This window comes from Xiphias gladius, chromosome 24, assembly GCF_016859285.1.
Source record: "Xiphias gladius isolate SHS-SW01 ecotype Sanya breed wild chromosome 24, ASM1685928v1, whole genome shotgun sequence".
NCBI lineage: Eukaryota > Metazoa > Chordata > Actinopteri > Istiophoriformes > Xiphiidae > Xiphias > Xiphias gladius.
In genome coordinates, this window is record NC_053423.1 from 12,229,563 (window position 1) to 12,248,723 (window position 19,161).

Consider the following 19,161-nt stretch of genomic DNA (forward strand, 5'->3'; position numbering starts at 1 on the left):
TAAAAGGGACCCACTGCATTCCATAGAAAGAATATGAGTAGTGCTTGTCTGAAGACAACCAGCTTTTATTTATGGAGAATGTATCCCCCAAGAATTATTAGCCTATCCTGTCAAACATTAGACGTTCACGCATCCCACACTTTGCCTTTATCGTCGGACCGTAGTTTTCAACATGACATTCGTTTGGGGAAAGAAAAAATATTTATTTTCACGGCTATAATTGAATGACCAGCAGTGGCACACGCCAGGCCACGGGGACGGAGTAGGTTAAAACTGCTGTGACATACAGGTTGGAAGTTCCTTCTGTGAGCGCCCAAGAAGAAGCCCCGAACTTCACACTAGTGTGGAAGTAACTGCACGAGCAGCTGAGAGCCCGCGCGGCGACTGCTGCCGATGCAGGCTGACGAAGCCTCGGTGCCCGGCTCAAGTGCAACTGCAGGGTGAGATGCGACACATTCATTCTCTGGTGTGAACTACAGGAAGGCTGAATGAGGTGAGACATCCGCGTTAAAAAAGAAAAAGAAAAAGTTGAGGCATAAAGAAGTAGGGTTAAAGGGCGAGACTTTTAATTTTTGTGCGCTTTACTGACATGTGGCTTTTTTTTCCCCCTCCAGCTGAAATTGCTTTGAAAACGGATTACCTCATAGGCGTCGACCAGCGAATCGCCATCGGACCATGCACTTTCATCTGCAAGTCAAGAAAAGAGGACAGATGTGCTGTCACATTATCACAGTTCACCTTGAAGACCGAGCCGACTTGATAGAACTATAGTGACTGATCAACTTTCTTACAGCTTTTGTCTCCATCTTGTGGTTCGTCAATGTAACTTCAGAGAAACACAGTAGTTTAGGCTTGTTTTGAGCTATTTTTGACTTATTATGGACATCTAAGGAAATTAAGTATCAAAATATACACACTCTTACAGTTGCCTTCAGATCAAAATAGAAAAAAATGCGACAGCAGATCCCAATTTAATTTACTGTTGGGTATGTCCAGTAAAACACCAAAGCCCTAAATACAACCTTAAAGTGTAGAATAGATTCAGAGAAACTCAAAACACTTTAATTTTGATAAAAGTATTTTTTTTTATTGTGTATAAAAATACTAGTAGTTTTGTCTTGTGTATCTCAGCCTCCGTATGCTGCAGAAAGAGAGGACTGAGGAGCAGTTATGACGTGCTGAAAAATGGTTAACAGATATTGGTCAGAAAAGGCATGTCAAATAAACAACCAAAAGACAGTGTCCCACCTGAGGCTCAAGAGGGGAAAAAAAAAAAAAAACCTGATCGATTTCAGTGCAAAAATAAGTAACAAATTTTAAATATCAGATATTCAAGTTGTGAAGCAGCATCAAAACACGAAGTGTCCAACATAAGATAAGCATATACAAACATTCATTGTAGTGTTTGTGTGTACGTGTGTGTGCATGTACGCAAGATTTTCTGTTGATGTTGTGTAATGCATTGGGCTGTGGTATGTCACAGCTGGCTCAGCCTCTGCAAAAACATCTCGTGTGTCATCTCATGTAATGTGTGATGGCTCGTAAGGTGTAAAGAAGGGCTGCCTGTAGCCGGGCTTCCATCACTATTAGGTTTGCGTGTACCTGGAAGAGAAAAAAAAAGAAAAAGAAAAAAAAAGAAGAAAAAAATAAAAGAAGAAGAAGAAACATGTCAAAATTCAGGTTACTAGGTGACACAATTTCAAGTCCTGACTGTAACGCTTCCTTCTCTAATAACTTTTAAAGGGGAAGGCAAAAGAGGATACACTGAAATGTCAAATGATTCATTCTTTGTTGAAATGGTACCAGAGAGAGATGACATGTTAAAATGTCAAATGATTCATTCATTGTGTCTGAAGAGGGCAGGTCAGGTGCACATTTGAACTCATTCATACCTTTTCAGAGGGTCTGAAGTGCCTCCAGAAGTCATGGTAGATGTGTGCTGTTGTCTGCTCAGGGTGACAGGCCATAGTTTTAACAAACACCTTCAGAGAGCGCTCCAGCAACACGTTCACGCCGCCGTAGTCATAATCATCATATCTGGATATGTAGAGGTATAAAAGTTAGAGACACAGCAGAGACAAAAACGCATTCAAAAATTGTTGTCGCCCACGCGATGGTTTGCGGTGTGTTATACTGACCGTATCCCGTAGAGGCAGTGGATGTAGTTCCACAGAGCTTTTCTCAGAGTGTGGGTGTCCACACCTTCGTGCATGGCCATCCTGTGGTATGTCAAGTTGCTCACCACCTGTAATTTGACAGTTTAGTCCCATGTCAATATACCGATTCCATCTGGTCTCTTTTAGTAAATCATTATTAGTTCTGCAATCCAAGACCAAGATGCGAAAGAGCAATTTCAACATCTGGTTGTCAGGAGGGACACTTCAAAACTGTTTTGTGTTTTCCCCACATTCTACTCATTTTTCTTCCTTTACCCTGTGTATACTCCTAATCTCTTTGTTGGGTTCTCTAGGAGTTACACAACTATGCATATTCTACGACAATCTACGTTAATATGAAGAAATTTCCACTTGAGATCCCACATTAAAAGTTGCATGTCTAATAGGTCTGAGCAGAGTGTCTATTTCATTTGAACAATTTTTAGAGGCCCTATGAGGTGCAGCAAAGAGAAAATAAACCATTTTCTGTAGCATATTTTACATTTTTTTTTTTAAATCATCAAACACAGATACTCATCCTGCGACCCCCAGGCTGGGAATCAATATTCTACAATACACTGAGCGAGCACTTTATCGGGAAGACATGTACATCTGCTTACTCATGCAATTATCCAATCAGCGAATCATGTGGCAGCAGTGCAATGTATAAAATCATGCAGATACAGGTCAGGAGCTTCAGTTAATGTTCACATCAAACATCAGAATGGAGAAAAAAATGTCAGTGACTTTGACCGTGGCATTAATGTTGATGCCAGATGGGCTGGTTTTTCCTGAAACCATCCATCTCCTGGGATTTTCTCTCACAGCCGTCTCTAGAGCTTCATTCAACATTCAGTGAGTGCAAGTTCTGTTGATGGAAACGCTTTGTCGATGAGAGGTCAGAGCAGAATGGCCAGACTGGTCGGAGCTGACAGAAAGGCTATGGTAACTCAGATAACCGCTCTTTACAACTGTGGTGAGCAGAAAAGCATCTCAGAATGAAAAACACATCGAACCTTGAGGTGGATGGGCTACAACGACAGAAGACCATGTCGGGTTCCACTGCTGTCAGCCAAGAACAGAAATCTGAGGCTGCAGAGGGCACAGGCTCACCAAAACTGGAGAGTTGAAGACTGGAAAAACATAGCCTGGTCTGATGAATCTGGATTTCTGCTGAGGCAGCAGATGGAAGGGTCAGAATTTGGCATCAACAGAATGAATCCATGGACCTAATCTGCCTTGTGTCAACAGTCCAGGCTGCTGGTGGTGGAGTAATGATGTGGGGAATGTTTTCTTGGGCCCCTTAATACCAATCAATCATGGTTTGAATGCCAGGGCCTATCTGAGTACTCCTGCTGACCATGTGTGTTCCCTTTATGGCTACAATTTACCATCTTCTAATGGCTGCTTCCAGCATGATAATCCACCACGTCACAAAACAAAAGTCGTCTCAAACTGGTTCCATGAACATGACGATGAGTTCAGTGAACTTCAGTGGCCTCCCCAGTGTCCAGATCTGAATCCAGTAGAACACCTTTGGGATGTGGTAGAACGGGAGATTGGTAGCATGAATGTGCAGCAGATAAATCTGCAGAAATGCTGTGTTGCAGTCCAGTCAACATGGACCAGAATCTCAAAGGAAAGTTTCCAACACCCCGAAGAACTGAGGCTGTTTTAAGAGCAAAGGGAGGCCTTACACAGTATCAGTATGGTGTTCGTAATAAAGTGCTTAGTGAGTGTACACATGTAGTCATTAACCACTTGTTTTATTGACACTAAGCAGTTTGTGTAATAATCATGTTGACCTGTGCTATTTCTTCCAGATCTTAGTTTCAGTTTGTTTACACTGTGTACCACTCACTTAAACTCTCTATGGCTGATAGGAGAGTTTTTTAATAAACTTATTTGTGTTTATTAGTGTAATACTAATACATTAAATTTGTGGGTACCTGGAATTTCTCATCCAGGAGCTGGCCCATGTCTGGCAGTAGTCTGTTGACCAGAGAGAAGCCGTGGTCCTCCCATGAATAGTCCTGCACACATCAGACACTGACGTCAACAAACCCGGGCCTATGAAACTAAGCACAAACATTTAACAGGCACTGCACTTGGGCTGCAAATTATTTTCATTATAAATTGATGTTAGTTTATTTTTTTACAATCAATCGATTTATTTATATGATCCTCGAGGTGTCCCAAATAGAGAAAAATGTCTATCACAACTGAATAATATACAATTTACAACTGATAGAAAAAAAACAGATAAAAGTAGGAAATCATCGAATTTGAGAAGCTGGAATCGGTTAATGTTTGATCAGTTAAGTCATTTAACAAGCAAAAATACTAAACTTTATCAAAATTTTGTACTTATTTTCTGCCAATCAACTAACCATTTCAGTACTACACTGTTCAAATGATGAATCCCTCAACTGTGAACTTGTGTCATAGTCTATCAGCAAAAATCATTAACTTGAACACAAGGGGGGGAAAAAAAAAAAAAAAGCTTCAAACTACTTGTGCTCTCATGGTGGGTGGAGACTGCTCTCCTCTGGGTGCAAAGTCTTCGTATCTGAACTCTGGATCATCCACCAGGCGCAGTACCAGGTCAGGTGGAACTCCCCGCACCACCGCTAAACAAACGAAACAAACAGGAAAAGGGAATAAACAAATGTCCACTAGGTGAATGTTACGGTGCATTTGATAAAACAGGCATGTTTTTACCTGTTGGTATGCTCTCACTCCTCTCCCTCTCAAAGCGAGTAACCATCTCCTCCTGTGTGCACTCCTCCTCCTGCTGCTGCTGCAGCTCCACCATCCTCTTCATCAACACCTCCACCTCCATAGCTCCGTCAACAAACTGGAGAGGATACAAAGATAGAAGGCCTTGAGGAATTTACTTAGTACTTTGTTTTGTTTTTTTTAACAGTAAATCAAAAATGTGAAATAAGCCTGGTCCTCTACTGTTACTAAACCACAATGACTGGTGAACCAATGCTGGAAAGAACCAAAAACCTCCTTGTCCGTGGCCCGGTGACATTTTAGACTTGTCAGACCTGTGGTGAAAAATGACTTTTGGACTCACCTCATGCCTGCCGTCCTCGTGAGCAGGGCTATGGGGGCTATGGGGAAGATGACTGGGTGAAGGAGGGTGGAAGGTGTAACCTCCGATGTGGTCGGGTTCAGGGTTTAAGCCGCAGCCCCACACAAAAGAGCAGAGTGAATGAGCGTGTGCCATCAGGAGCACAGCGTGTACAAGTTCAGCCAGTGACCAGCGAGGCTCTGCGCCTGGACACACCAGCTCCTGCAGAACAGACGGGTGGATTATAAAATATCGCAACAACTATCGGAGGTTTTTCCATGAAATCTGTTAGTTTTTTTTTTTTAAAGTGCTGTGTACTTAGTGTCTGCCTTTTTTTTGAGCGCCAAATTCTGAGTGAGTGCTCTGTACAGAACAAACAAGGTTTCTGATAACAGTCCCACAATGGGTCGCATTTTATAGACTTGAAACTACGTTCGTCACCGATGACACAAAAATGATGATAGTTAGTAAGTCTGAAATATCAATTTATTACTCACTATAGAGTAAACTATTAAACGTCTATTTTGTAGGGAGAAGTAAGTGAGTCTGTGAAAGAGTCATTTCAGATACAGCCCAAGTCAGAAATCCTATGTATTAAACCGTATTACCAGTAAAATCCATGATGAGAGTATGAGCAAAAAGAGAAAGCTGGTGAATGAGACAGAGGGAGTGCGCAGGCGAATGGGTGTCGTGTCTGACCTGGATGTGCTGCTGCGTAATGAGCCAGGGTCTGTGTGCCAGCAGTTTGTTGAGTGTTTGCAGGCTGCTGAGTTTGGTGGGAGCATGCTCCAGGCCACTCAGCCAGCTCTCCTCTCCTCCGGCCTCCAGGAAGCCTGCACTGTGCTGCTGCACCAGGTATGAGCAGTGGTGTCGAGCTGCAGCCTATGAAGCATCGGGAAGAGGCCAAGTTCACATATGAGGAAACAAACACGGTACCCCGTGGAAATGACTTGTTTACGTTGTTCATTTAACCTGCATCAACAAATCTAAGGTAGCAAACCATGCTCCAGTTGAGTAACACCGATATCAATCAGAACAGACACCAAATTCGCTGTACTCGCAGATGTTTTTTGGAAAATATTATCTCAATTTTATATTCAGCTGATTGCAATAAATAAAATAAAAATTCAAATTTTCTGTTGAAAATTTTGCATTTTCTTCATTTGAGTCTTTTTTTGAATTTATTTATTTTTTATTGTGTTCAAGATATAGTTGAGGTCTAAGCAGCGATTCTGCAGATCTTTTGTTCCTGCAGCTATCAGACTCTACAATAGCAGTCAGCACTGCACATAGTGATCACAGCCTGATCGTTAATATTGGCAGTAGGAGTGTTATTTATTCCTTATTCTTACACTTGCCACTTTAGAACAGTCTTTTGCATTTGCATTGTGTCACTTTGTTGCAGTTACATATCAGGGCACCTATTTTTCGCTATTTATTTATTAGAATTTTTGTTTACATTGTCCTGTATAGACATCTTTTTATTTATCTTTATATTGAAATTACGAACTGTATAGGTGGTGTTTTTATGTCTTGTATGTTGGTGATTACTGTTTGACGCTTGCTACTGTAACGCCTAAATTTCCCCTCGTGGGATTAATAAAGTTTCATCTCTCTCTTTCTTTTTTCAGGATAAGAATCATATTTTGTTGTTTTCTTACCATAACAGCAATGTAATGTCTCCACTGATGGGGCAAGGGGCCATCCAGCTCCAACAAAGCATGCTGGGTCCTCAGGAAGCAGCTGAGGTAAGCAGGGTGCAGGGCCATCACCATAATGATGTGGTCCACACAGCCCAGTGAAAGAAAGGATTCGATCAGGATGTCCTGGTCTGGCTCTTCTTTCAGCATCTAAAGAGGAAGAGTAAGACCGAATACTTTTTCAAAACTGACAACTGATACTCTGCTTGTGGACATATTGGCAAGAATTCATTTATTAATGTTTCTCTTATGGCCAGAAATGAGTACTCTTACAATACTCTTCTTAACTCTACCGGGCTGATACAACACTCCCACTTTTGTCTGTGGAAGACTTGAAGAGATTCACATATGAAATCAGCATTTTCAGTAATCAGCTTCGCCAGCACATCTCTGGTGTTGCTTCTCTTTATGACATGACACAACAGGCACTGCAGTATTGCAGCAGAATAATTAGCCACACTGCTTATTCAACTCTTTAGTATTAGATATAATAAAATATGTGGTACACAAATAAAGGAAAATGTCAGTGATTTTCCTAACAGTGATAAAAAGAAATCTGAGCCAATTTGGAACAAATTGAAAAAAAAAATATATAGATTTAGGCACACTCACACTGATTTGAGCAACTGTTAGTACCCTTCACAAGTACAATTCTATATTAGTAGTAACAGCTGGCAATAATACGTTAAACTGACTTGACTGTTTATCATGATGCCAGCCTGCAACAAGCCGTGTAAAAAACTGGGATAGAGGCCAGCTGTGTGCTACACTGAGATCAACTTGTGAGACTACATCTGTAATGTGTGGATATGAGAACTATTAGGAATTAATGTTTAATGACAAAAAAGAAACAACACTGGCTACCCACATTGCAATTTCTAGTAATTTAACACCACTGAAGCATTTTATGAAAGTAACACTTTCGAACACGTGTATTAATTGGGGCATCAAATGTGACTATTAATGGGTTTCATACCAGAACACCTATAATATCTATGAACAAATATACTTAAATAAGTCATACACACCTGTTTTGCAGAAATAAAGGCACTTGGACCTGAGGCCAGAGCCCGTGGTACTTCAACTCCTTGTTCCTAGTAGTAAGGAGGACGAAACATAAAGTTAATTATACAGTGAAGTATTGATTTATTTATTTTCTGATTGATCTGCTAATTATCTTCTTGGTTAATTGTTTGACCCTACTGAAGATCAGAAAATAGTGAAAAATGCTCATCTCAGGAGCAAATTGTAATAACTGAAAGCTGGGACTAGGGACATACTTCGCTTTTTTTTTTTTTTGCTTGAAATATGACACTAACTGATTAACAAAATAGCTGCTGATTATTTTTCCATCTATCAACTAATTAACAAACTGTATCAGCTTTACTTTAAAATGTCTTAAATCTGGGTTTATACATGACTCCATTTCAAAAATGTGAGACTACGAGTGAATTAACAACCTTTAGCGACCCTACTTGATGGCTATGTATTATGTCAAGTGGAATATTTTAAGATAAACGAAAATATCTGCAGACCGCTTCAGCCCCTTTAACTTGACCAGACCGGCTCAGACGGGAGCAGCTGCACTGTAACTGGAGAGATCCGTTTCATAACCCGCGGCCGATGAAACCACACAGCTTCAACTAAACCGTGCGTTAAACTCACCGACGTCATCGGAAGAGCGGCAGTGGAAAACTCGCCGCTTGTTGTATCCAACAGGAGGGAAAATACACACTGAAAGTGCGTTCAGACGCAGCCCGACTACTTGTTTCTACATGGTCCAGTGGGTGTGTCTAAGTGTGTTTTTGTGGGCACCGGGAGGGGGCGTGTCCCGCCTGCTTGTTTTATGCACACCGCGGCAGTCTTGCATCACCTCCTCCAGTTCGGCGTCTGATGAAATAACGCGCAATCTGACAGAAAATGGTAACCAGTTGATAACTGTGGCCGGTCAGCTGCAAGGGTATCACATCTACGAACCAACCATTCACATTATCTTGGAATTTTTATCATAAAAGGCAAAAGCAGTAGTCCTAAAGGTTTGGCAAACTCATATTTTAACATTTTTCTTGTTGAAAAGTCTGCCCCCCTGCTGCCCCATCTCCCACCTCCCCGTTATTGCAGGTCTGCAAACATTAAAGAGCAGAGAGGACTGTCCCAACATTACCTGTGCGGTCCGCAGCAGCTCGGCTGCCCTCCCTCGTACTTCCTGCAGCGGACACGACCGGGAAAGCCGCAGCAGATGCAGAAGGGTTTGTTTACTCAGCCGTTCCGAACCGGGCCGGTCCAATCCTAAACCTACCAGGACCTGCTGGCTCAGCTCCTCCAGAGCCGCTGCGCGCTCCTCCTCGTCCCTGCTGCACAGCCGTGCTAAACTTTTCATAGTCGGGGCAACGTCGGACTCTAACTCGGACTGGTGCCGACATAAGCGGCCAGAACCGGACACTCGTCCTGTTGTCTTTTCTCCATTAGCGTGGCAGGTAAACCCTGCCACTGGGTTACTGGCCATCTCTTGTCTCGGTCCCCGAAGCTCCTTGGGTTTACTGTTGAAGCAACTGGGATGAGTTCCCTAACCTTACTGCTAGCTGTTGTTAGCTAAAGTATTAACCTACCCTTTAACGTTAGCTTGATGCAAGCGGGGGTTTTCTTAACTGGAAAAGATACTTGCGGTGTCTGCTGCCTGTCTTAGTTCACTGCGTAATCATATGTTCCACAAATCATTAAACAAGACGGACCACCTCCAAAGCAACCCGGTATTCCCCCTCTCTCATTCCGGGATACCTGACCGCGGACACGGTCTGCCGGTTAGCTCGCTGAGCTAACCCAGCCTCTGCTAGGAGATGCTGCAAAGTAATGCAGCAGCGGATTAGACGATGGGTCGATGATAAAAACACTGTGAGCCAGTGGTTTGTGTTTGTACTGGACTCTCTGAATACAACACAATCTAATTGAAGTCTAAAATCAGCTTGCACGAGGCACCGAGAGGACTCCCTAGGTTCCAGTCGCTGGTTTGGTTTCAGCTGTTAGGAGCTTTTTTTTTTCCCGTCTTTTGTAACGTCATTGTGACGCGTCCGAAACTTCCTGCTAATAACTGCACTACTCGGTGCATTGTTTCTTCTCAATTTTAAATTAATGTTTATATTCATGCACTATTTAACAAACTTTTCAGTTTTTTAGAGTTGTATATAATAATAATATAAAAACTGTTGTAGATATAGCTGTTTGCATTATTCGATATTAGGTTTCTAAAAATGTACTAGTTTACATAACTATAGGTAAGTATTTACTTTTATTACCCATTAATCTATTTAATAATTAATTATGTAGAGTAGTAAATATCAACACTGATGGCAAATGCCCATCACACTTGCCAGAGCCTAAGGCAATGTCTTAAATTGTGATCAAAAGAAGCCTTCATTTTACAATGTAAAACATAAATGCCACAGATATTTGTTAAATACTTGAAAGAAAAAAAAATTATATTAATGATGAATTGAAAACATTCACCATTTTACCGGGAACACCCATCTAGCCCTCCTGGGCCTCAAAGCCCACCTTTTGGAGCCACAGACCAAAGATATTCTGATTTATATACTCCTTTATGCTAAATTAACTGAAACAGTGTACATTTGTGTATAATTCTTTGTGTCTGTGTGTGCATGTGTCTATAATGTTAATTTGGCATACAATAGTTTCACAATTTTATAATATTTACTTCCTGAATCACCTTTATTTAGGAAAATAAAAAACATCAATGGTGTACCTTTATTATCAGACATATATCTTATATTAATTTACCTGTATATATATACCATTTATAATATTAGATACCTTTGGGTGGGGGTTAGAGAAGAAAGGTGAAGCCTTCAGATATGAGGGGAGGCAGAAGGAAAAATGACAGTGACATATAAACAGACAAACAAGTGAAGGTGATATGCTGCTCCATTTGACATGACAAGACACAGACTGTTGGGGTTTGGGAAGATATAAAATTGTGGCAGCAACTAAGAGAAAAAACCCTTCAGTGTACCGTCACCGTTTCCCTATGAGGGAAGAGTTTTATTAACAAACACACGGGGTGGCTATGGAGGATGACCTTCGGAGCGCACACACACACGAAGGTGTGGTCCCCATGGTAACCGGCGCTTCGTGTCCCGAGAGACCCAAGGGTGGAAGAGGTAAGACCGAGAAAGGAAGAGGCAGAGGTGGTTTAGGAGAGCTCAAGATAAAAGCTGAAGCCAGGGTTCACACACGCACGGGTTCCTCTTCAGTATTTTACAGGAAGTAAAAATTGTTTGTGTGTGTACGTGGGTGAGTGTGCAGATGTATAGGGGGGAACTGGGGTGTGAGTCCTCAGACGATTTTGTTCTCCAGCAAGGCGATCCTCTTCGACATACTCTCTAGTAAGATTTTGTCAAGGAGAGCAACGGTGAAAACAATCAAAAAGAAAGAATATGACAACAGCATCAAAACCCTCCCTCCCAACATCCTATTCTCAGACCATTTCACCTGTTTTAAAGGATATATTTTTTTGTTAGTGCCTGTAGGGCATCTTCTACTTTCTTCTGGAACTTTACAAGGGAGTCGCATTCACAAGGGTCCTCCTCTGTGGGATCAGATAGCACAAGTTCAAGTTTTGAGTTACTGTACCAATATGTATAGTGAAATAAGTAATTATGCGAGGATTTATTAATGTTTGTATTTAATGGCAACCTCTGACCTTGGCAGATGTTAATCTGCAGCTTCTTAGCAATCTGGGTCATAGCCTTGAAGTCGGCAGTGTAGAAGTAGTGTTCTCCAGTCGGCTCAGAGGCAATCTCTTTCAACTCATCCTCCACTGCATTGCCCACTCCAACAGCATACATCTTAAAGCCTGCAACATACACACACAGTTCCCTTATCTGACTGGCAAAAGTAGGTATTTTATTACAATACCCTCATGTATTAAGACATAATCTTTCTTGTCCCTCTTACCGTTTTCCTTGGCCTTCTTGGCGGCATCACCAATGTAGTCTTGGCTGCGTCCGTCAGTGAAGACGATTCCCACCTTGGTGACTCCAGGCCGGGCACCCTGACCCAGGTTGAAGCTGTTTTCTAACAGATAGCGGAGGGCCTGACCTGTCATGGTTCCCCTCTCCATGTAGGCCATTTTCTTCACAGCATCCTTCAGGTCTTTCTTGTTGTTGTAGCGGCCAAGGGGAAACTCCTGTGGGAGGACAGGAACATTGGTAAGGGACAGAAGGAAGTTGCTTATTCTGGCGATCCTATAAGTGAAAGACAGACACATACTTGTCTGACCGAGCTGGAGTACTGCACCAGTCCAACATGAGCCTTGTTGTCAGAAACATCCAGTTTGTCGATGATCTGGTTGATCCACTTCTTGACCAGCTCAAAGTTCTCAGGACGAACGCTCTTAGAGCCATCGATCAGGAACACAACATCTGTCGCCGAGTTGCTGCAAGCTGGCGATGTCGGACACACACACACACACATACACAACAGAGCATGTTAATGTGCTAGCATAATTATCCTGCTTAGACAAATACCTTCATACACACACTTACACACACTCACCACTGCAGCTGCGACCATCGTCCATGAGGGTAAAGCCATCTTTGCAGGCACACTTGTATGATCCGGGGGTGCTGATGCATACCTGCTCACAGTCATGATCCCCAGTGGCACACAGGTCCGACACTGTGTTTGTATGTGCATGCAGAACACACACATACACACAGCAAATATGTAAAGGCACATACACACACAAAGGGGGGATGGGTGGTTGGGGTTAGGAGGAGAGAATTAAACTATGTCAGTTTGAAAATCTAGCATTGATTTTTAATGATCCACTGTGACCTGCAGCTGACTTCAACATTTTTTAACATGCATGGATGATGCATAAATCCAGTGGATCCTTAAAACAAAAAGGTGGAAAAGATTGGAGTAGCCTTATAAAAACAACATCTGTGTGTCTGTTTCTAAATGGAATGCTCAGGCTCATCCAATAACAATCCAAAACTGCGATCATGCAGCTCTGCCCTTGCACGAAACATCTGCGGCAAGACTGGCTGCTGCAAAGCGAGTGACACGCAGCAGTCATAACTGTCACAGACTGGAAGCGCCGAAGGGCATCACTAATGAGAGGTTTAATGATTGTCACTAATGGATTGGTAATTATAGATAGATCAGTCTAGCCTCTAGGTTATGTGAAAGCTGACTGAAGAGCAGGAGTGAATTTCATTCCAAAAGGTTGTTCCTGCCCTAATGCCCTCCTGCACTGGGAATATTTAATGAGTTTGTATGGTTGAATTAATATACTGTAGTCTTGTTGAGGAAGAACAGAGGACAAAAGGGGGGGGAACAATAAATTGGATAGAAAAGATGACAGTCCTGACACCTTACCCTCAGTATAGGGAGGCCAGCAGACAGCCCTCTCCATGGGGATGAAGGCATGGATAATGATTGTCCCACCCTGACAGAATTTCTTTTCAGCCAACCCTGACTATTTCTTTCACTAAGGACTAACCCCTCTTTTCTGCCTCTGCTTCCTGTAATTGTAAGCATAAACCCAGACAACATCCCACATCTTTCCCTCTTCTTCTCTCACTTCCTCCCCCCTCTCCCCCCGACTTACCACAGAAGGCCTCCTGGAACTTCTTGGTGAGCTTCTCGATGACACTGTAGCTCTCCACATAGTCCACATGGTCGTCCAGAGGATCACTGGCCATCTGCCTCAGAGTGCTCATGTCCACACGTCCCACACCAATGGCGAAAATCTCAATGCCGGCATCCCGTGCACGCTGAGCTACATCTTTCACACTGTCCTGGGGACGCCCGTCTGTCACAATAATGGCAACCTGTGATGGAAGAGGTGCAAAGTTACATACAGTCTGATGAACAGAATTATGAAATGCTATGAGAGACCAAATGTAAAATGTGCATCTGACCTTGCTGATATCAGGAGATTTGACACGAGCGCCCTCGCCGTCACTGAAGGCAACATTCAGGGCAAACTGGATGGCCAGACCAGTCATTGTTCCAGTGGACAGGGGCTCGATCTTGGTCACGGCCTTAATCAGTCCGGCTTTGGAGCGATGAGTCTTAAGAGACACCTACAGTTCCATAACAGCAAGGTCATCTAAGCTCTGCGACATAAAGGGGTTCAACAAATGACAAAAACATGTCAATATATGTTAATAAATCCTACCCATACCTCGTTCTTGACGCGGCTGGCGTAGTTGACAACTCCCACACGGGTGGCATTGGGTCCAACATCCAGCCCCTCGATGACCTTAGCCAGGAAGACCTTGACTTGCTCAAACTCTGAAGGACGAACGCTCCGACTGCTGTCAATGATGAACACGAGGTCTGTGGGACGGGTTTTGCACAAACCTGCTGCTGTACATGGAGATAGGGAAATGTGATTATCACGTCATCATATTTTAATAGTTTGTATAAATGTATAGGTTGAGTAAAAATTTTCCAGATATGTAGACGGTGATAAAGAAACTGAGTTATTGAAGGAAAAAGAAAAGGGGGAGGGTGGGAGGAGCATGGAGAGAAAGGAGGTAGTGCGAGGAAAAGGGGAGGGCAGAGGTGGTGGAGGCCGATGAGATGTGTTTGAGAGAAAGTAGGTGGAAACAGAAAAACAGGATGCATGGAGGCAACGGGTAGAGAGAGGGAAAGGTTGAGGGAGAGATGGAGGAAAGCTTGGCCAGAAAAACAAGGATGACGGAGAGAAAAAGATCAAATGAGAAGCTACCAGCTTTCAATGTATTTTTTTTTAAAAGCCTCTTACGTATCTTATATGAACAAATTAGAACTCAGAAATTTCAATCCACTGAAGAAGAACATGAGATGTGGTTAAAATTTCCTAAAAAGATCAGAAAAAGTGAACCTTGAGATTTTTTTTGTTGAAATTACGTTGACGCACACATTTCTGCTGAACAAACTTTACCCTTTCAACTGAAAACAGAGCTGACAGAGCTACCTTATGTGTGTGAAAGTGAATCGATTTCATGATAGTGTCTGATGATAATAAAGCAAAGAGTGGGTAGGATTTTCTCTGTGACTTCGGGCATTTGTGGCATTGTTCAACTAATTGCCGGCTCGCTAAAACTTCCAGTTTCTGTTAAACATCACTGATCTCCCTTCTCACCCTTCACCTCTCTCCCTCCCTCAAGTTTGTCCTCCCACCAACTTCTGACACTCTCTCTCTTTCTCTCTCTCTCATACACACACAGACACACAAGCACACTGCTTGAAGCCAGCCATTTAAACACCAGCAAACAAAACAAAATCATAACTGTCTGTAATTGTGACTTATCACTCCAAATCAATGGCTTATGATCAAATAATGTCCAAAAACATAAAAAAAATATTTAAATCTATAAAACTGTGGAATTACAGTATTTTGGTTAAGAAAATATGTGTTATCATTCCACAGCATTAAAACAATTACTTCAACAAACTCCGAACAACACAGGATTAATACTAAATAAAAATGGAAATTTTTCCATTCCTCTCCTTCACTTCTGTTACCTCTGAGAATTTATTCAACTCTACAGAGCAAAATATGCCAATGTAACTAGTTCATACACATCATACCACCTTGTATGTATGGAAAAGACTGAACACAGACAAGAAATAAAGTTGGGGCCTTGACTACTTAGACAAATAGACTTTTAGAAGAGTGTCTTTCACCTCTGTCTCAGTCACCTGTTGAGATCAGATTTCAGTTAGGCAAAAACATTTTTGAGGTTAAGGAGTAAAATCCAGTCAGATGTAATATTCAGACATCAGACCATCACCAAACAGTCTAGGATTAACGTTAGGGGTTAAAGGTCATCATTCTTACCCATGGCGGCGGCTGTGCGGAGGTCCACAGTGGCCTGAGCTCCTATTAGGCCAAGCAGCAGCAGGAACAACGGCGGGGTAGGCGACATGGTGAGAGGGACAGAAGGATGACGACTAAACGCGGGGCTCCGAGCACGTCTGCAGACAGTCCTGGAGTATGAAGCCAGAAAGGAGACCAAGCAGGGAGAAAGGGAGTTCCAGGCTAGGGGGACGGCCACAGAGTGAGACTGAGTGGCTCTGAGCTGCAGGTTATCAATGCAAGTGCTTCACACACTCAGCCCACAGACAGCCCCCCTCTACAGCTACAGTGTATGTGTGTGTGTATGTGTGTGTGTCTGTGGGTAAGAAAGGGAAATACCTGCTCTGGGAGGACCTAGAACGGTGGGTAGGGAAAGAAAAACACACCTTGATATGGCTAGGATGGACAGGTATGTGTGTGTGTGTGTGTGTGTGTGTGTGTGTGTGTGTGTGTGTGTGTGTGTGTGTGTGTGTGTGTGAAAGTAGTAAATTTGTGTTGTGTGTGCGCTTGAGGGCCAGAGTGTGTACAGTATGCGTATGACTGGCTGGGGGTACAGGAGCGGCTGGGGTTTGGTGCAGAGTGCCCGCCAGTGCAGCCGCCCCAGGTTGGATTTGGCCAAAGCTCAAATAAACACCAACATGAATTCCTCTTTTCTCCCGTGTTCCCTCGTATAGCAAACACACATTTATGGTGCGGAAGTGAAGGAGAGCCACCGTACACAGCCTACAGTGTTCCCACTGCTTTGCACGTTGGCGTATGCATTTCTGCATAAGCATGCATTTCTGTATTACTTGAAGTATACACGCCAATTGCTGGTCTTGTAAGTTCAGCTCAGTTCAGTGTTCCTAAATTATATGTAACATTTTGTGTTTTCCTGTCACTTGTTTGGTCATTTTCTCTCACCCATTTTTCTCAGTCATCCTGCTTTGCATTTTTGAAGATTTTTAAAGCCTCAGACTTGACTCTTATCATATTTTAGTGCGTAGCAATTTTACCACAGATCAGATCGCACAATCTAACAAAGAGGGCAAAGATTCCCCCGATTGCAACCAGATCAAAAAATAAACCGAATTCCTCTTTCACCTTAACTCCTCTTCCCACCTATTTCTCCATTACTCTCCTTTCCTCTGTCAGGTAGGCAGTAGACCCGAGTGGAGTAAACACAGTAGGAAAACACACTTTCATCAATAAGTTCATATACACATCTTTAATCACTCTATAGAGCCCACATACACACTAAACAGAGACCCTTCTTTTCCCTCCGATATCCCACTCCGCTCGACCAAACCCTGCATTCCTCTACACCCACCCTTCCTCCTCCTCCTCCATCCACACACACAACCTGAACAAGCCGCAATTGAGGGGATAGTAGGGGAGAGGAGGAGAAGTAGCGGCTCGTGCTGTACAGTAACTGGCCAGACAGATTTTCTACTGAACTGAACAAGTTGCAAAATAAACTTTGTGTATGTATGTATGTGTGTGTGTGTTATGGTGGTGACGGGTTGGAGATGAAAGATTCAAGATGTTATTCCTGGATAGCATGCCATCTCTGGGAATTAGCTATTTGGCTTATAGGAGAAAACACAACACACAAGCACACACATTTATGCAAACACACAAACACACACACACACACACACACACACACACACACACACACACACAAAGGTTATGTAACCCGGTCTGCTTGGCAGACGGGACACACACAAACATAAGCAGGTAGCTGGATGAGACAACCTGCATCCATCAGCACTTGTGAACTATTTCACACCATGAAATTCACTAATTTATCATCCTGTGAAACATTTGATTAGAGTTAGACAGTAATAGAGGACTGTTGAGAAAAAGGCCCGAAATATTTCTTAACTGATAAAAATGACAGTTTGCTGTAATGCTAATTAAATTACTATGACATGAAACGTTATTTGATTAATCGTTTAGTCAAAAAATGGTGCAAAATTGTTAGGTAATGTCTTCGAAATGCTTGGTTTGTCTGACCAACAGTCCAAAACCGAAAAAATATTTAACTTATAATAGTGTGAAACAGAACAGAAAATCCTCACATTCAAGAAGCCTGAACCAGTCAATTTTTGGCATGACTCTGACGAATAATCTAGAGCAGATCGATTGGTCGATTAATTGATTAGTCAAACGACAGAAAATTAATCAGCAATTTTGATGAGCAATGATTTATGTAAGTTTTTAAGCAAAAACACACAAAAGGTACTGGTTCCAGCTTCTCAAATGGGATTTTTTAAAATTGTTTTTTTTTTTAGTCTTCTATTATAGAAAATTGGATGCCTTTGGATTCAGTTTGTTGGTCTGAGAAAACAAGCAATTTCAAGACATCACCACGGGCTCGTGAAAATCCTAATGGGAATTTTTGAGGGTTTTTTTACTATTTTTGGACAGAGATACATAGACCATCTGATTAATCGAGAAAATAATCGGCAAATTAATAAATAATGAAAAAAGCCTTAATTGCAGCCCCAGATTCATCAGTTATCAAATTGTTGCTGATTAATTTCATTTCAGCCCTACTTTAATGGTTTTCTCATATTCAGCACTCACTCAAAAGACATTTTTATGCAGTAACATTCACACATCAGATTAGCTAATTTACCATTACCCCAATGGTTAAGATTTTTGTCAGTTATTTTCTGTCTTCCTTTTTCTCCTTGTCCATTTACATTCATAGCAAAATAAAATCTAATATAAAGACATGGCATATTTGCTTTCTTACTGAAAAAGGAAATATTCGTGTTAGTCCTCTTTCACTGCCAACAGCACAACCACTCTAGGGAGCTCAATTTAGAGAATATTCATCACAATAGTACTGCCAGACCCATAGTGTAAATGGAAACAAGTTTAAAACAAACAAATACCTTCAGCTCAGCCACACTGTATACCACTGGGCATTTTTATATAACACCACATTCAAATAACACCACTTTTTGGGGAAAAAGTGTATTTAGTATCAACATGGTTAGGTGAGATATTTTATCTCTGTCAAATATAGACCCCACTGTTTGTCTTAATTTCTAAACATTTGTATAGGCAAACCTTTTTTATTTTACCCAAGAAATTGTTGTTTTACCCAGCCACTCTCCCTCATGTTCCCTCCTTTTCCAATCCCAACACAAGTCTATTTGTCTTATCTTTTCAAAACAAACTAAAACTCAACACCCCAATGCTATCTGAACCAGAGAGCCAGACGACTGGAGGATGTCAAAACCGTGTTTCAGTTTTGTCCCACAACCAACATTATTACTTTCAATCAGTTATATCAATAAACTCTGTTACTGGACTGAATCCCAGCAGTGCGAAGTTTTCATTCACTTTTTTCTCAGTCTG

General features: G+C 42.1%; 2 protein-coding genes and 1 long non-coding RNA gene across 4 annotated transcripts; 1 reads left to right on the forward strand and 2 right to left on the reverse strand.

Annotated features, from left to right (window-relative positions):
• The first annotated feature begins 54 nt into the window (after window positions 1-54).
• Window positions 55-1,306, forward strand: LOC120786734. Its single transcript, XR_005706754.1, has 2 exons — window positions 55-493; window positions 615-1,306. It is a non-coding gene; the product is annotated as an uncharacterized LOC120786734 (long non-coding RNA).
• sesn2 (sestrin 2) lies at window positions 1,239-9,976 on the reverse strand. Of its 2 annotated transcripts, none has more exons than XM_040122335.1 (11): window positions 9,100-9,976; window positions 7,964-8,029; window positions 6,897-7,085; window positions 5,935-6,117; window positions 5,239-5,457; window positions 4,878-5,013; window positions 4,671-4,786; window positions 4,106-4,189; window positions 2,139-2,245; window positions 1,893-2,037; window positions 1,239-1,602 (listed from the first exon to the last, which is right to left on the reverse strand). In XM_040122335.1, the coding sequence occupies exons 1-11, from the start codon at window positions 9,439-9,441 to the stop codon at window positions 1,516-1,518; spliced, it is 1,674 nt and encodes a 557-aa protein (XP_039978269.1). In that variant the 5' UTR covers window positions 9,442-9,976; the 3' UTR covers window positions 1,239-1,515. The 2 variants fall into 2 exon arrangements, with proteins under 2 accessions (XP_039978269.1, XP_039978270.1); XM_040122336.1 differs by lacking the exon at window positions 9,100-9,976 and adding an exon at window positions 8,601-8,732.
• Window positions 9,977-10,690: 714 nt separating this feature from the next.
• Window positions 10,691-16,215, reverse strand: matn1 (matrilin 1). The gene is made up of 10 exons (XM_040121820.1): window positions 15,790-16,215; window positions 14,146-14,330; window positions 13,880-14,044; window positions 13,567-13,789; window positions 12,507-12,629; window positions 12,222-12,394; window positions 11,907-12,138; window positions 11,653-11,805; window positions 11,458-11,538; window positions 10,691-11,335 (listed from the first exon to the last, which is right to left on the reverse strand). The coding sequence occupies exons 1-10, from the start codon at window positions 15,875-15,877 to the stop codon at window positions 11,286-11,288; spliced, it is 1,473 nt and encodes a 490-aa protein (XP_039977754.1). The 5' UTR covers window positions 15,878-16,215; the 3' UTR covers window positions 10,691-11,285.
• Between the last annotated feature and the right edge of the window lie 2,946 nt (window positions 16,216-19,161).

Coding starts and splice junctions, on each gene's coding strand:
- sesn2 (XM_040122335.1), bottom strand. CDS start 9,441: ATGGCCAGTAACCCAGTGGCAGGGTTTACCTGCCACGCTAATGGAGAA. Junction 5,458..5,934: donor TTACGCAGCAGCACATCCAG/GTCAGACACGAC, acceptor TCTGTTCTGCAG/GAGCTGGTGTGTCCAGGCGC. Junction 5,014..5,238: donor ACGAGGACGGCAGGCATGAG/GTGAGTCCAAAA, acceptor TATCCTCTCCAG/TTTGTTGACGGAGCTATGGA.
- matn1 (XM_040121820.1), bottom strand. CDS start 15,877: ATGTCGCCTACCCCGCCGTTGTTCCTGCTGCTGCTTGGCCTAATAGGA. Junction 11,806..11,906: donor CAAGAAGGCCAAGGAAAACG/GTAAGAGGGACA, acceptor TGTATGTTGCAG/GCTTTAAGATGTATGCTGTT. Junction 11,336..11,457: donor ACAGGCACTAACAAAAAAAT/ATATCCTTTAAA, acceptor ACAAAATCTTAC/TAGAGAGTATGTCGAAGAGG.